The 16,041-nt window shown below is 40.0% G+C and overlaps 1 protein-coding gene across 3 annotated transcripts in view; it reads left to right on the top strand.

Moving 5' to 3' along the window:
- The first annotated feature begins 3,110 nt into the window (after positions 1-3,110).
- Positions 3,111-16,041, top strand: part of LOC135115218 (uncharacterized) — a 29,844-nt gene continuing 16,913 nt past the window's right edge. For 2 of the 3 annotated variants that reach the window (XM_064031746.1, XM_064031744.1), the window contains exons 1-2: positions 3,111-3,281; positions 7,857-7,960. In XM_064031746.1, the coding sequence (XP_063887816.1) occupies positions 7,949-7,960 (12 nt within the window). In that variant the 5' untranslated portion in view covers positions 3,111-3,281; positions 7,857-7,948. Of the gene's footprint in view, positions 3,282-7,457; positions 7,961-16,041 lie in introns of those variants that run through there. The other variant, XM_064031745.1, reaches the window with a different exon arrangement.

Below are 16,041 nucleotides of genomic sequence, written 5' to 3'. Positions count from 1 at the left end.
ACTAAAACTATTGCCAAAACTACAGAGAGATTTTATTGCATAGGCATTAAGAAAGATGTAGTGAATTGGACAGGTGAGTGTGACTGATGTCAGAGATCTGAAAAGATGAAAACTGTAGCACCAGTCCTGAATCCTATTAAGAGTGAAGGCCCTTGGCAGATGGTTGATGTAGATTTGATGGGGCCCTAAAAGAAACTCAGTCTGGCAACAAGGACATCCTTACTTTAACAGACTTACACTCCAGATTTTTAGAGGCATTTCCACTGCCTTCAAAATGTGCTGATCTGGTATGTGATGTATTGCAGAGTATTTTCCACTGTTCTGGTCCCCCAGGGAAAACCTTAACTGATCAGGGAAAGGAATTCTATAATACATTAAATGATACTCTTTTCCATTGTCCAAGTGAAGCACCTTGTAACACTTGCTTGCCACCCCCAAACTAATGGCCAGGATGAGAAGACCAACCAGACGCTGAAGGGCTCTTTAATTAAATTGGTAAATGAGAATCAGAATGACTGGGACAAACACTCGGAGGCTGCTCTGTTTGGTATATGAACATCAATGCAAGCTTCAATAAAGTGTTCTCCCTCTTTCTTGAAGTTTGGTAGACAGCCAACACTGTTGAACTGCACCAAAATTATCTTCATGAAAAAGTTGATATTTTAGAATTCCCAAATTTGAGCCCCTCAGATGAGTCAGTGGAATCAAGAAAGAGTCGCTTGATCAGCCATAAAAGAAAAAGTTGGCAGTCATGTTGCTAAAGCACAAGCTGAACAAAAGAAATAATATGAAAATGAGGAAAGCTAAAGGACATAAGTCATTTGACTTTAAGAGTGGAATGAAAGTTGTTGTAAAGAATAATAAAAAGCAAGGAAGGAAAGGTTCCTGGCTTGAGGAGGACTGACTTGGGCCTTATGACACACCCAGCATCTTAGATAACTTTGTACAAATCACCACAAATGGAAAACTCCTTCAAAATAAAACTGCATTAATTCACATTAAACTTTATAAATCCCTCAGTAGGTACTGCACAGGAGCATGCACAACTTTGTGGCCAAATGCTGCTGCCATCAGCTGCAGGGAGTGCTTCTGCTGTCTCTGTCTTTCCAGAATTCATTGCATCTGGGGAGGAGCCTGGAAGAGGACATTCCCCCAGCCACAGACCATGCTGGTGTGAGGCAGCAGCCTGAGGTGCTCCTTTGTGAAGGAGTCGCACCATATCACTCCCCTTGATGTGCTCTTTTGTGAAGGGTCACACCATACCACTCCCCTTGATGTGCTCCTTTGTGAAGGGTCACACCATATCACTCCCCTTGATGTGCTCCTGTGTGAAGGGTCGCACCATATCACTCCCCTTGATGTGCTCCTTTGTGAAGGGTCACACCATATCACTCCCCTGCCTCTCACCACTGTCAGTAAGGAATGCATTTCAGATATTGTAAAAGTCCCCAGGTATGTAATGTGTACTGCAATTACCTAGGTCTGTGCTGTGCCCTGTAAACACCATCATCCAACTCTTCTTTGCACTCTCCTATCCTTCTCTGTAACTTAACCTCAAGTTTCTTTTCTAACTGTTCTATTGCTCCAGTGACAGACAGTCACCATTCTTCTCCTAAGTCATGTTCCTCGGGGATCTGTCCTGTCACCCACTCTCTCTGGTATTCATCAATAATCTTCTAACTGGTCACCATTCTCCTCCTATCAGGGATCTGTCCTGTCACCCACTCTTTCTGGTATTCATCAATAATTTTCTTACTAAAAATCGTTGTCACGTTCACTCCTATGCTGATGATATCACTCCGCATCTTTCCACATCTTTTTGTAGATGTCCAAGCATTCAGGAATGTAACAATTCACTCAGAGAAGCCACAGAATGCCTGATTTTCTGACCTTTCTAAAACCTGTGATTGGGAGAGAGCAAAATTAAGTGTTGTTTAGTGCCTCAAGAATCCAAGTTTTACATCTAACAAATAAACACAACCTTCCAGACAACTATCCCTTCCTCTTCAGTGACCTTCAACTGTCCCCCTCTGTTACACTGAACATCTTCGGGTCTGTCCTTTACTAGTAACCTAAACTGGAAATTTCACATCTCATCTCTAGCTAAAACAGTTAAGCACTTTGAGTTGTCTTCACCAGTTTTCCTCACCCCCACAGCTGCTAACTCTGTACAGGGGCCTTATCCATCCATGTCAGCCTCGCTGCACAAGACTTTCTTCTTTCTCTCACTTCTATTCTGTCCACCTCTCTAATTGCAAGAGTTAACCAGTATTCTCAATCATTCATTCCTTTCTCTGGTAAACTCTGGAACTCCTTGCCTGCTTCTGTATTTCCATCTTCCTATGACTTGAATTCCTTCAAGAGGGAGTTTCAATTTTTGACTACTGCTTTGACCCTTGTATGGGACTGGCATTTCAGTGGGCATTTTTCTTTATTGGATTTTTTGTTGCCCTTTGCAACAAAAAAATAAATAAATAAATGTATGGTGTATGCCTCACATGTATGGGGGTACTCCACTCGTGTTGCTCAGCTGGTTAGGGTGGAATCAAAAGCATTTCATCTCATCAACTCCTCTGACTGACTGTCTTCAGACTGCCTGCCCTCCCTCCCCCCCCCCCCCCTCTCTCATCTCTCTCTCTCTCTCTCTCCTCTCTCTCTCTCTCTCTCTCTCTCTCTCTCTCTCTCTCTCTCTCTCTCTCTCTCTCTCTCTCTCTCTCTCTCTCTCTCTCTCTCTCTCTCTCTCTCTCTCTCTCTCTCTCTCTCTCTCTCTCTCTCTCTCCTGCAGTGTTGCATCTCTTGGTATCTTCTGTAGTTTCTTGCATGGCAGCTGGTCTTTTGATCATCTTAACTGTCTGCCTCTCCTCCTGTTGTGGTTCTCGTGGCACAAGGCTTGCTACTATTCTGTCCACCTCCCAGTATTCTCAGTCTTACATTCCTTTAACTGTTAAACTTAAGAACTCCCTGCCTGGTCCTGTATTTCCCCCTGCCTGTAACTTCAGTTCTTTCATGAAGAGGGTCTCATGACACTTATCAAATTTTGATTATTTTTTCTTCATAATCATATCCTATTAAGATTGGCACCTTAATGTAGTCTTCTCTATATAAGTTAGTTGTCTTTGTCTTTCCAGAATCATCAGCATATGGGGAGAAGCCTGGAGAGGACACTTCCCCAGCCACAGACCATGCTGGTGTGAGGCAGCAGCCTGAAGTGCTCCTTTGTGAAGGGTCACAGCATATCACTCCCCTGCCTCTCACCACTGTTGGGAAGGAATGCATTTCGGGTATTGTAAAAGTCCCTGTGTACAGTCTACAGGCCATCTAGGGAGGAGCCCTGAGGTGGCACTTGTAGATAACTGGATCCTTATTAAGGGGATAAAGATTTTCCAGAAGTGTTAGTGTGATGTGGATCAAGAAAACTTAAAATATTATAAACCTTTCTTTTATTTTGTTTGATTATTTTGCTGAGTATTATTTTTGTTCATGACTGAGTGGTAAGGAGGGGAGTGATCTCATAGTATCTCGTCTCTATGCCTATCTAGTTTGGTCTTAAAAGCGTGGACAGTTACGGCATTGACAATGTCTTCACTGAGTTCGTTCCATTTGTTCACACTTCTGTGAGGAAAACTGTACTTCTTAAGTCTCTTCTACAGTTAACTTTCTTCAACTTCTTATTGTGTCCCCTTGTACTCTGTGTGTCTAAAGTTATAAAACACATTTTCCATACCATTTACCATTCTATAGATGTTTATTAAATCTCTCTCTCTCTCTCTCTCTCTCTCTCTCTCTCTCTCTCTCTCTCTCTCTCTCTCTCTCTCTCTCTCTCTCTCTCTCTCTCTCTCTCTCTCTCTCTCTCTCTCTCTCTCTCTCTCTCTCTCTCTCTCTCTCTTATTTTCAAGGGTAGGAATTTCCAACATTCTTAATTTCTCTTCCTAGGTTGACTTGCTCAACTCTGGAACCATCTTAGTGACTGCTCTTTGTACTCTTTCTAATTTTATAATATTCCTCCTTGTATGAGGAGACCACACTTCCAGTCTTGGTCTTATCATGGAAATCAACAACTTTTTTATCATTTCTTTATCCAAATGTGAGAATGCCATTCTCATTCTTTTTAACAAATTCATCATCTTTCCAGTAATTTTATCAATGTGTCTGTATGGAGTCAAATTTTCAGTAACTGTTACTCCCAAATCCATTTCCTCTTTTGATTTCTGTAACTTCACACCATCCATCTCATAATGATATTGTATTCTTTTCTTACTCTTACCAAACTCCATTACTTTACATTTACTTAAATTGAATTCCATTTGCCAAGATTTACTCCATCTATTTATCTTATTTAAATAATTTTGCAGTACCAGTACCGGTACTGGTACAGAAACAGTGCGATTCCCACCATGGTGCGAGCCATCAATCAGTAGTCCCTTCTAGATTAGACTTACCTTTAGGATTAATGTTAAGTATTTCCCCACCCCCTATGTACATTTTCACTTTGTTAACTGACTAAATAATAAACCGTTTATTATTATTATTATTATTATTATTATTATTATTATTATTATTATTATTATTATTATTATTATTATTATTATTAGTCATTTACATTTTCTATCCTTCTCATCAGCTCAGCATCATCTGCAAATAAGTCCATATAACTGTCTATTTCTTCATTTATGTCATTCACATACATTACAAACATTATCAGTCCCAACACTGACCCCTGTGGGACACCACTAGTTACTTTCAGCCAAGATGAATTCTGGTCTTGTATTACAGTTCTCATCTCTCTATCATCCAGATAGTCCTCCATCCACTCCAGCAGTCTTCCTCCAATTTTTCCATATTTTTTTTTTCTTCCATAGCAATCTTTGGTGTGGTACTTTTGTCAAACGCTTTCTTCAAGTCTGAGTAGACACCATCCACCCATCTGTCTCTCTCTTGCACAATGTCGACTACTCTTGAGTAAAAGGACAGTAAGTTCATGGAGCATGATCTTCCCCTCCTAAATCCAAATTGACAATTTACCAAAACTTTATCTCTTTCCAAGTGTTCCATCTATCTCTCCTTTATTTTTCTTTCACAGTTTTCCTACAACACTAGTCAAGGACACTGGTCTATAATTTATTTGGTCTTCTTTATTTCCTCCTTTGAATATTGGTGTAATATTTGCTCTCTTCCAATCTTTTGGTACTCTTCCCTGTGATAGTGGTGTTACCACTAGACTGTGAATTTTATAAGCCAGTTGTTCTCTACATTCCTTCAATATCCAGTTTTATGGGACAAGAGGTATGCTGGTGCTATCCCATCTCCATATCTTTCAATATACAGTTTAGCCTTGAATCCATGTATACTTCTTGCATTTACTATTTCCTTATCCAGACTGTTCTATACATCTGTACTTCTTTGTGGGAAACTATATTTTTTTGATGTCTCTTTTACAAGTACTCTTCTTCAGCCTCTTTCCATGTCCTCTAATATCTCACGTATCCTAAACCATCAAGTCACTCTGGTCCACCTCCTCCACTTCCTCCTGTGCTTTGTATATAGCAGTCAAGTCTCCTCTTTCTCTCCTTTTTTCCAGTATTGGTGGGTGCAACTCTGCCAGTCTCTCTTCGTATGACAAACGACTCTTGGTACCATCTCTCAGCTTTCTCCGACTTCATTACATCCTTTTTCATGTAGAATGAGCACACTACAGCTGCATATTTCAGTCTAGGTCAAATCAGTGATATAATCATCTTCCTGATCATCTTTTCATTGTTATACTCAAAAGATGGCCTTATTCCTCTCAACAAATTATAGGCTTAACAAATTATAGGTTTCTCCTGTAGTTCTGCTAATGTGTTTCTCTGGGATCAAATTTCCACTGACCGTAACACCCAGATCGTTTTCCTCCTCTGCTTTACTCAACCTCTCACCATTCAACACATAATTTCCTTTTACTCTTCTCTCACTCTTTCCAAATTCCATTACTTTACATTTCTCTGGATTAAACTCCATTTCCCATCTATGACTCCACTCCAATATCTTGTTCAGATCCTCTTGCAACACTCCACAATCTTCCTCACTCTCAACTCTTTCAGGAACTTGGCATTATCTGCACAGAAGGCTCATGTAGCTATTCACACTCTGTATCATATCATTCATATATGACTGGTGCCAGCACTGAGCTTTTGGGTACTCCACTTTCAGTTTTCCTCTGTGATGACTCCCAATCTTTTACCACGGTTCCCATCTCTCTCTCAGTCAAGAAATTCTCCATCCATCCCAGCAGGCCATCCCTCAGACCATCATCATGCTCCATCTTCCATGGCAGTCTCCTATGTGGCACTTTATCAAAGGCTTTCTTCAGGGCTAAATATACACAGTCTGCCCACCCATTCCTCTCTTGTATTGTATCCACCACTCTTGAATAAAAATTCATCAGGTTCATAATACATGACCTCTGTCTTCTAAATCCAAATTGTTTTATCATCACTTCATTTTCTAGGTAATGCATTAATTTATCCTTCTTTAATCTTTCAAACATTTTACATACCACACTTGTTAGAGACACTGGTCTGTAGTTCATCGCCTCTTCTTGTTACTACCTTTATAAATTGGAATTATTTTTTACTCTCTTTCATTTAAGCAGGACTCTACTTTCATTTAAGGAACTCTCAGTAATACTGTGCACCACCCATGTCACCTGCTGATTGCATTCTTTCAGTATCCATCCCAACACTTTTTTGGGTCCAGGGGCCTTTCTAACATCTAGTCCCTCACACTGTTTCCACATGTCTTCCTCAGTCACCTGGATTTTCCCCGGACCCATTTTTCACTCATCTCACTTTGCCCCACAAATATCCTCTCATTGTGAACGCTAAATGAAAACTCTTATTCATCATCTCTGCCATGTCAGCCAGATCCTCACACATTTGACCATTCACCTTCTTTGTTTTTCATTTTGCTCCTCACACACCTGAAGAATAGTTTTGGTTCCTCTTTACATTTGTCCATAACATTGTTCTCATAACTTGTCCTTTCTTCTGTAGTAACCCTTACACAGTCATTTCTTGTAGTGGTGTAGTTTTGCCACATTTTTGCATTTTTCACCTCCATCTAGTCCATGCCTTCTCCCTCTCCTCCCTCACTACTTTACATATTCTTTTATAGCAGTCTTTGTGTTTTTATCTTCTTTTTGTGTTTTTATCTTTCATATCAACCTTCAGTGTGATACTTTGTCAAACACATCCTTCAACTTTAACTTCACACCTTCTGTTATACCAGTCTTTGTTATATCTTATCGTTGTGTTTCCTTTTGGTACACATCTTTTCACTCCCTTCTTATATATACCTAGTGACTAGTGCTTCCTGTTTCTGCACATCTTTTGCTGTAATAAAGGCACTCCATTCCATCTTACCAAAGTATCTCCTCGTTTATTTGAAACTAGTTTTACCATAGCTAAATATTTCATCCTTATAATTTTCCCATCTACTTTCCTCTTCTTTTTCTTTGATATGAAACCTTACCATCACACAATCACTTTTTCCTACAGGATGATTGTAGTTCATGTGTTCAACAATGTCCACTTCTCTTAATAATACCAAATTTAGTCTTTGTAGTACCTCTCCTCCTCTGTGTGTAGTGTTTTCCTTGGGCTGGCTGGCTTTCTATCTTTCTGGTTGGCTGGCTGGCTAACTAACTGACTGGTTGGATGCCTGGCTAACTGGCTGACCGGCTGGCTGGTTGGTTTTCCTGCTGACTAGCTGACTGGCTGGCTATCTGGCTGACTAGTCCACTGTGGGATAGCTGGCTGGTTGGCTGGTTGACTCCTCAAGGGTGGCTGTCCCATCTCTCAAGTGGCCACATTTTGCAGGCGTCCCCAACCCCTCCCGCCCTGAGTGAACACACCCCCAGACAAAACCTCTAAGGGGGCCAAGGGGAAGGGAGCAGCCCAGGCCCTTTCCAATGCTGAGAGAGGTATGTCACTTCTCTGCCAAGAAGGAAAGTTTCAGCTTCATTTTGCATGTTGTTTGGGTTGCTTTATGAAAATTTTTTTTTTTTAGGATATATATATTTTTTTTTATACAGTTGGTTCAGATATCCTACATGTCAATTGTTTTTGCTTTATTTATCAGTGTGTTCCTATCTTATATCTCTAGTTTTACATTGTTGTAGTTGACAGTGAGCAATTGTGTTACATCTGCACTGTTTTACTTTTATTTGTCAGCAAGCCTCTTCATCTGATACAGTTCCTGCCAGTTTGAACTCATTTTGACTCTGCAAGGGAAGTATCCATAACTCCTCATTACTTTGAGTATGAGGACAGTTTCAACTTCATCTTTATCTCTTTTGCTTTATCTTTCATTCAACAGTTTTTTAACTTAATTTGTTCGTAAATGTCGTTCCAAATCCAAAATGTTTGAAAACCGATACTATTTTCCCCACAGGAGTCATTCTAAAATAGATTAATCCATTCTCAGACTCGCATCCACCATGTCTTAGTGGGTAATGACCAACACTCCCGCTGCTAAGATGGCTGCTCCACAGCATCTCCAGCTTAGAATTTTTTTTATTCAGAAAAGCTTTGTTGAATGAACTTAGTGATACAGAACTCATCAAAAGATATTGTTTAGACCATGCTGGCTTTCTCTTTGTCACCCATGAAGTGAGGGAAGCCTTACAGAGACAGAGAGGAGCAACCCACTCGCTGCCAAAATGAAGGTGATCATAACACTTAGACATCTTGCTGCTGGGAAAAGCTACTGGAAAAATGCAGTTGTGCAGTAGTGATGGCATTTTGGGTCATCGGGAGAGCCACAGGAGGCTTGGGATTACTCTTGAGCCCCGAACCTTGTTTGTTTACATTGAGGTTCTTCAGTAGGATCACATTTAACTTATTTCAAAGATTGAATTACTGTCTTACCCTCTGTGTCTCTCCTCCAAAGGAACTATTTATAGAAACTATAAATTAGTAATAAATGGCAGCTTTTGTTACGTGTTGTAATATTTGAAATCGAGTAACTTTGTTTGAAAATCAAATTATGGTACAGTAATCAAAGCAATTAGGAGTTAAAATTTTTGTTCAAAAACAGAGTTGTTCGGAGAGGGAGACATTCAGTAACTGAGGTTCCACTGTATACATTTCTTGGATTCATTTTGTCACTGAGAAGGAAGTGTACATAATGACCTCATGTCTTCCACAAGTGGTGCACTGTGTTGTCTGGTAATGCAGCAGCCAGCTGTGGACCTCATGAGTGTTATCACCCCAGAGGTACTCATGGGGCATCACAGTGCATATTTACAGTGTAAGAGCACAGAGACCTGTGGTCATAACACGCTGCTATATTCATCCCAGGCTTTGCCAGATTCTTGATAGATGACTGTGTGTGCCAGAAAAAGCTGAAACTGTTGCTTATCTTAGCTTTTATTATACATCATTCATTTGAGAGAAGCACAGAGTGAGTGTCCCAGCAACATAATACATATTCCTTGTAACTAAAGGAATCTATACACAAGAATGAGATTACCTCATCTACCACTGACATGTTGGGATTGAAGGGTAAAATGAAGTGTGAGGTGGTATCAAAGCCCCAAGACTAGTTCCATAGTACACCAACAGGTGCCTGTACAAGGATGCATGTCTGATGGGACTGGACAGTGACAGTTATCAAGCAGTCTGCCAATTGGTATCTTTCTGTGAACTTTGTGAGCCATGTCACATGAGTTTTGTGGCCTCATGCTGAACTTCATATTTCATCATGAACTGCAAACAAGAGCAGAGTTAACACCAAATTGTGTGTCAAATTCAGCAAAGACCTTTGACATGATTTAGCACATGTGTGGCAAGGAAGCAGTGAGTTATGTGAGGTGCGTCAAGTGCCATGTATTCTTCAAGAGCAGCGGAATATCTCTGGAAGATGACAAGAGGTCAGGATGATATTCCGTGAGCTCAGCCACTGAAAACATGGAAACGGTTGAGTGACGTGCAAGAGAATTGTTGGAGATCAGTGAAGGGAGTTGGTGTCAGGGTTGGTGCATCATACAGAACAGCTGAAGCAATCCCCATGTTTGATTTGAATATGACCACATAGCTGAAAAATTTGTGCCCTGGCTTCTGATCTCCAAACAGAAGGTGCCCCAGATGACCTAACCTTCACATTGAGGGTCTCCACTGGGGACAAGACCTGGATCCACACTTCATTTGTAACTTCTTCCTCTTCCTAAAGATAAAGGAAGTTGTGGGTGAAAAGGATGCCATCTTGACACCATGAAACGAGAAAGGATGGATCTAAGTTTGAAAAGTCAGACTTAAAAGGGAGATAGGAAGGAATTGGTTTTCAGATGGAGTGGTGGATGAATGGAATAGACTCAGTAATCAGGTTGTTAGTGTTGGTTCTTTAGGATTTTTAAAAGAAGATTTATGGATGGGGATGGTAGATGGAAATAGGTAGGTATATTTTGTGCAGGGACTGCCACGGGTAAGCCTGATGACTTCTGGCAGCCTTTCTGATTTCCGTATGTTGTTATGCTGTGTTCCATGGAAGAGGTTGAGCCCGAGTCACAGAAGGTGCTTAACATGCTTTGAGAACAAGACTTACTGAACACGTGTGAGCAGTGACAGCAGGACTGGGACCACTTTATTGGTGGTGAAGGTGACTGTTTTGAAGGAGTGATGCCCAAACTTAATACATGGATAAGTCTTGTAACATTTTGATATCAGTCGTCTTGTATTCTAAATCTATCAGTTAGTATTGCCGTGCCATACACTGTACATGTTCCTCCACACTCATCTCTTTTCCTGCACAGAGTAGTGATGTGTGGAGTAGGATGGGGGTTTTGAGAGAATAGTTAATGACATCATCATCTGTTCTGCTGTAATAATCTGAAATACAGTAAGGTGGTGTGGACAAATGGTAACAATGAAAGTGAATGAGTTTGTAAATGTTTATGGTTTCTCCAAATGTTGGTGCCACAAATTCCAGTGAATTTCATGTGAAATAAATTATTGGTATGTGGACTAATAAACTGCTTTTTATGAGGAGTTCCACAAAGACCAAGATCTGGGAATGTGATCTTTGGAGGAAGTTGTCTGATCTTTTTTACTACTCTGGGCAAGTTTGTATGAATGAAATGAAGGAATGCTAGAGGGAGCCAGCCAGTGAGGTGGATACTTGCTCTCAGTGGGTGAGTACTGGGGGAGAGATGACAGGGAAGGCTCTCACCACACTATTTTACAACAACAGAACAAGTGAGATGAATAGGCAAGATGCAAGCATGGAGGCACAGTTTCAGAGAACAATACGAGGGACCCATCAGGTCCATAAGCCTTCTGAGGGCAGCAAGGGCATGGAAAACATCACTGGGAAGGATCTTAATGGGTAGCATGAAGTAGTTGGAGGGTAGAGGAGAGGGAGGAACAAGCCCTGGATCTTAATGGGTAGCACGAAGTAATTGCTGCTGTTGCTCTTTGGGCCAATCACAGTGTTTCCTGCCTCTGGTCTCATCTTGAGTACCAGTTCACTCCTTCCTGATTTCAGTGCTGCCAATGCCCATCTTCACTACCCACGGCACAGTGCTACTAACGTCATCCCCCCTTTGTAACGTAGTTTTAGGAACATGAGCACGTTGAAGTTGTTAACTTTCAAAATCAAATGTAGTTATTTTAATTAAAACAGTACTTTTCATTAGTGAAGAGACAGGATAAACATTGAATTAGAAGTTTTTGAAGATGTTTCTAAGTTTTCTAAGATCAAGATTAAAAATAAAGATTTGGATTTTTCATTTTTTTTTACTTAAAATATCAATATTGTTATCACTAGTATCAGAATCTTGGATTTATAGATTTATTGGTTATCAGTTATCGGCACTAAATCTATCACCAGTTACTGAATTATCAGTTATCACTGATAACATTATCATCATTGATTTATCATTTATTGTGATAAGTTTTTCATTATCATCGCCAGCTATGCAATTGAGTGATTGCTTTATAAGGTTTACCACTGTTTCTTTATAGCAGATATATAGTACTGTGCCTTCACTTGATGATGCAGGTAATGCAAACTTGAAAAGTCAGTAAACAAGTAATGTAATGAAGGTTGGGAACCAATGGTTTAGGACAAGAGAAAGAGTGAGGATTGTATGTCTCCATAGCACATACTATCACCTTTGTTATGCACTCAGCACACAGAGATGGGTACCCTATGACACAGAAACAGTAGTCATTCCAAGGCAAATCAGCATAATACCTACTCAGCTCCAGTAGGGGCAAAATGACAAAGGCACCTCCACTTTGGGGAATCTTGGGGACAGATTGGAAGGATAGGACAAGATGCAGATTGTGATTGGAGGAGCCCAATGGAGATGATAGGATGATAGCATAAGCAGAAGGGTTAGAGGTGAGGAAAAGGTCAAGAATATTGGGCATATCTCCAAGACAATCAGGAATACAAGTAGAGTGTTGTACCAGTTGCTCTAGGTCATGGAGGATAGCAGAGTTAAAGGCTAGTTCACCAAGATGGTCAGTGAAGGGAGAGGAAAGGCAAAATTAGTAATGACCATTGAAGTCTCCAAGAATGGAGATCTCTGCAAAAGGGAAGAGAGTCAGAATGTGCTCACTTTAGAAGTTAAGTAGTCAAAGAATTTTTCTAGCAAGAGGAGCTTCTTGTAGGTGAGAGGTATACAGCACAGATAAATTTTGTTTGAGAGTGACTGTAGTCATAGCCAGACAGTGAAAAATCCAGAAGATTCAAGAGTGTGGGCACAAGAGCAATTTAAGTTGTTGTATGCATAGTTGCAACATCCAGCTTTGGGCAGAAAATGAGGATAGAGAAAGTAGGGGGGAACAAAGAAGGGGGTACTGTCAGTTGCCTCAGACACCTGTGTTTTGGGGAGGAAAAGATGAAGTTTAGTAGAGAGGTTGTGTTCTACAGATTGAAAAGAAGATGTAAGGCCACAAATGTTGCAGAAGTTATTGAAGAAAAAGTTGAGGGTGGTGTCAAGACACTCACCAGAAGAGCAGTCTGATCTGGGGACATTTGTCCTGGGGACTCCGAGGCTGGTGTAGGAGTCGCCATGATAATTTTGAATTTTGAGTGAAGGGTGTGCATGTATTAGGTGCATGTAGAGTTGTGTGAAAGAACAGAATTTTTAAAAGGCAGGTTGTGAAATGTACAGTGAGGTCACAGCTGACTGTTCCATCTCTTTTGTCTTTCCTTTTTGGAACAGCTTTGTGGTGTGAAGGGATAGAGTGAAGATAAAAAGATTTGTCCATCTGTATACCAGGCCAAAAATCTGACACAGGATGGTCTAAACAAAGCCCCACACACACATGCACACATCATTCACACTCTTAACCCTGTTGGTCCCTGGAAGAAAGGGTTATTCTTGTGGGCCACCGTGCTACACCCTAAGACCAGAGTAAAAAAGATAAATGAATGAAAAGCGATAGTTGTTAGTGCGGTGATGGTCAGAAGTCAAGCTTCCTGTGCCTTGACATTTCCTTCAGTCTGGAGTTCTCTACTGACAGTCTCCTCACAAAGCCTGGGAATAGATGGGTCCTTAGACTTGAGACTAGAGGAAAACACACAATCAGGAAAGTGAGTGCAAGAGGACACTCAGCTAATGACCTCAGCTGTACAAAGATGACCAGTGTGCAGGACTCTCTTGTCATCACACAGCCTCTGCTCACACTGGCTGCCTGTGGGACTGCTGCCTCATTTACAAACACCCACTATATTTGATTTTTGACCTCTTGTTTTATTTATTTATTTGTTTGGATTTTAATGCATTTATTTATCTTTATTATTATTGTTATTATCATTATTATTATTGTTGTTGTTGTTGATGTTGTTGTTGTTGTTGTTGTTGTTGTTGTTATTTTATTTTATTTATTTCATTTACTGGGTTTGTTAGTGTGTCTGTTGCTAGCAGTGCTAGTAGTTCCTTTTATGGTTATTTGATTGATTTTCTTCTCCTGACCTCTGCTTTTCCTTATTATTTCATGGTTCCATTTAGATTTGCAGTTATAGGAGTATTATTTGTAACAATAATGGTGATAATGAAAATAGTTATGATAGAGAGTCCCAATTAATGACCATAACAAGCTCTCTGTTATAAATATTTCTTGCCATTAATAAAAAAAAAAAAGTGTGCATTATTTTTTGTTTGTTATTCATAATTGCATTGAAACTAGGACACACAGAATGTACACCAGGATACACACAAATGCTTACAGTGAGTGAGTCAGTCAGTCAGTGTTTGATGCAGGAGTACCAAAGTGAAATATCAGCAAAATAAGTCATGTACAATAATACACAGTGCACAATAGATAATACATGCTACATAATGAAATGATACATAACACTAAATACATATAAAAATACATAATACAAAAGACAATACATAAACAATACATAATACATAATAAATATAAGTGACACTGTAGTGCATATCTACCTTCAGCCCAAACTAAACAACAACACTATCAGTACAAGATACCTAATTAAATAAAGGATACCTAATTGACACACTGGGTCCAATAGAGGGTACCTAATTAACACACTGGGTCCAATAGAGGGTACCTAATTAACACACTGGGTCCAATAGAGGGTACCTAATTGACACACCAGGTCCAATAGAGGGTACCTAATTAACACACCTGATCCAATAGAGTAGTGGTTTCCAACCTGTGGGGCGCACCCCCCTAAGGGGACACGAAGGGCTGCCAGGGGGGGCGTAAGCACTTCATAAAGTGGAAAAGTTACTTAGTAGATGATTATATATCAACATTATTGATTTTGATGGAATACATAATTGGTTAAGTATTGAGAAAACATTTCAGATATGAATTATGAAATGTTATTGTCTTAATACAATTATAAATTATTTCAAATGCTACTAAGTAACTAAGGAATTAAACAACTATAAAAGATAGAGAGAGAAACGTGCTGTAAATATAAATATTGTAATGATTACCAGAAACAACGCATCGTTTGTATGGTTCCCATTCGGTTCACGTCTCGGACATGTCAGTACTCCAGCTTTGGGAGTTGGCTGTGTGGCCACACCGCCACAGTAGTATGAGGGTGCGGTGGTAAGACGGTAGCTCTGTGACCGTTCTGGACGTAACAAGTGCCTCGTAAATATAACTGTTAATTGCAAAATTATAAAGCTAAGGAATAGTTTTGAGCGTGTGCGTTTGTTTATTTCACTAAAATTTTGAAATATGGAAAAGTATTTGATTAAAGGCAAAAGGAAAGAAACTGAAAGTGAACCTCACTCCAGTAAATGTGATGAAAGTAGCAGGCATACGAAAACCAGAAAGTATGACGACAGCTATCTCTCGCTTGGATTTACATCTACGGTTGTTAGTGGAACGGAGAGACTTCAATGTGTGTTGTGTTTAAATATTTTGGCCATGGACAGCATGAAACCAAGCAAATTGAAGCACCACCTTGAAACACAGCATCCTGAACATGTTGGCAAATCTCTGGAATTTTTTAAAAGGAGACTTGATGAATTTAATAAACAGAGGCGGGCTTTCACGAAGACATCTACCACAGCTGCAAGTGCTTTGCTTGCTTCTTATAAAGTTTCCTACATAAGTGCAAGATGCAAAAAAGCTCACAACATAGCAGAAACCTGGGTATTACCCGCTGCTATTGACATGGTGGAAATAATGCTCGATGAACAAAGTGCCAACAAGTTACGCAGCATTCCTCTTGCAGATAATACAGTTGGCAGAAGAATTTCAGACATTAGTGATGATTTATGTGATCAGTTGACAGATGTACTTAAATATTTGCATTTTGGGTTGCAAATAGATGAGGCTACTGATGTAGTGAAAGATGCTCATTTAATAACTTATGTGTGCTATATAATCTGCCAATGAAATTAAGGAAGATCTGTTGTTTTGTAAACCTATTGTTGGTAGAGCCACAGCTGTAAAAGTGTTCAACATGATTGACAATTTTTTCAATGAACATGGAATAAGCTGGGAAAATTGTGTTGGACTGTGCACTGATGGAGCCCAGTCAATGGCAGGACGACATGCTGGA

Source organism: Scylla paramamosain, chromosome 29 (assembly GCF_035594125.1).
Source record: "Scylla paramamosain isolate STU-SP2022 chromosome 29, ASM3559412v1, whole genome shotgun sequence".
Taxonomy (NCBI): domain Eukaryota; kingdom Metazoa; phylum Arthropoda; class Malacostraca; order Decapoda; family Portunidae; genus Scylla; species Scylla paramamosain.
This window is presented reverse-complemented; position numbering and strand designations above follow the sequence as displayed.